Source organism: Sphaeroforma arctica, assembly GCF_001186125.1.
Source record: "Sphaeroforma arctica JP610 unplaced genomic scaffold supercont1.3702, whole genome shotgun sequence".
NCBI lineage: Eukaryota > Ichthyosporea > Ichthyophonida > Sphaeroforma > Sphaeroforma arctica.
In genome coordinates this window covers 339-1,550 of record NW_014036856.1, presented here as the reverse complement: position 1 = coordinate 1,550, position 1,212 = coordinate 339, and the positions used below count along the sequence as shown (strand labels likewise).

The following is a 1,212-nucleotide window of genomic DNA, read 5'->3' as shown; positions in this document are numbered from 1 at the left end:
GCGTGTAGTGGAGCGCATTAAAATATTCTTTGGAGATAACTGTATTTTTTCAATTCCACTCAAGGGACCCTACTGATACACCGGCTATAGTCGAATTAAGTATCGTAAATGGGATGGGACTACACCTTCAGCAAGTGCCAGTAGCTCCTAGTGAATATAGCGTGACGCAAGGTGTGGTAAGTGGAATTATGGACATTGTGGATTCAAATATATAGGCGATCGTGTTATGAACCCAAATCCTTATGCTAAGACTAGTTTGGAAATAATATAAATAAGTACGGATCAGCCACCAGGAGGATGTACTGGAGGCACCTTCAGATAGGATCAAATATATAATATCCATTCAAGTTAAGGTGGTGTGATGATTCTTTGTTTTTCAAAATATATTCCGTTCGACTAGCACAAAATGCGAAGAAAAAGCTTGTCTGAATGCTTCAAATTTTGCGACCGGCTGATACTATGGAAGTAGTTCAAGCATCAATCAATGGAAACCAACATTATTTATGGTCCCTTTCTATATGCTCTTGTTTTTCGAGGCGCATCCGCCAAAAGGTACAGCGCTTGGATGGCACTGGCTGATCCACGGCGAGTACAACTGATGACTCACGAAACATACTACAAGTGCATAAATTTATTCGAGATTCAAAGACATCGGACTCGGTTGAATTATTTAGCATCCTCATTAACAATGAGTTGACCTCCCGGCGACAAGAAATACTTTGACACTCCAGGTCTGAGCTTCTGGAATTCGGCGGCAGATACCGTTTTAACAACCAAAGGAGTGACCTTCACGTACTTGGAGACGGTTTCCAGCATACCGTTGATGGATGGCGTGTTCTTGTGTATCATCGTTTGGTGTGTGTGCTTCAGCCCGAGAGCCTGGAAGGTTGCTCTGCAACGTTAAGTGTTGCACAGATTAGTAGAGCCTGTACTTACACCACTCAAGAGTACGGATAACTTCAAAATACGAAATAGATATATTTAACTATATAACGTATGTGAGCCAAAACTTTACGAAACTTGCATAATAGATCAGGCGTAAGCAACTCTGGAGTCAGACATACGTGGAGACAAATATAAATTTAGAAGCGTACGTGGCATACGAAAGGTGTCCTCGACACTTGTGGAACGAACTATGACGATCGAAATGCGCGAACGGATCGAGATTTGTGATTTCAAGCAGATAATCGAATCATGACGGTATACAGTTGT

General features: G+C 41.7%; 1 protein-coding gene across 1 annotated transcript; it reads right to left on the bottom strand.

Annotated features, from left to right (window-relative positions):
• Positions 1-666: 666 nt before the first annotated feature.
• On the bottom strand, positions 667-892 carry SARC_13760 (hypothetical protein; the record flags this gene model as incomplete). The annotated part of the gene is made up of 1 exon (XM_014292108.1): positions 667-892. A coding segment is annotated over one exon (226 nt), but the record flags the coding sequence as incomplete, so codon positions are not given.
• Between the last annotated feature and the right edge of the window lie 320 nt (positions 893-1,212).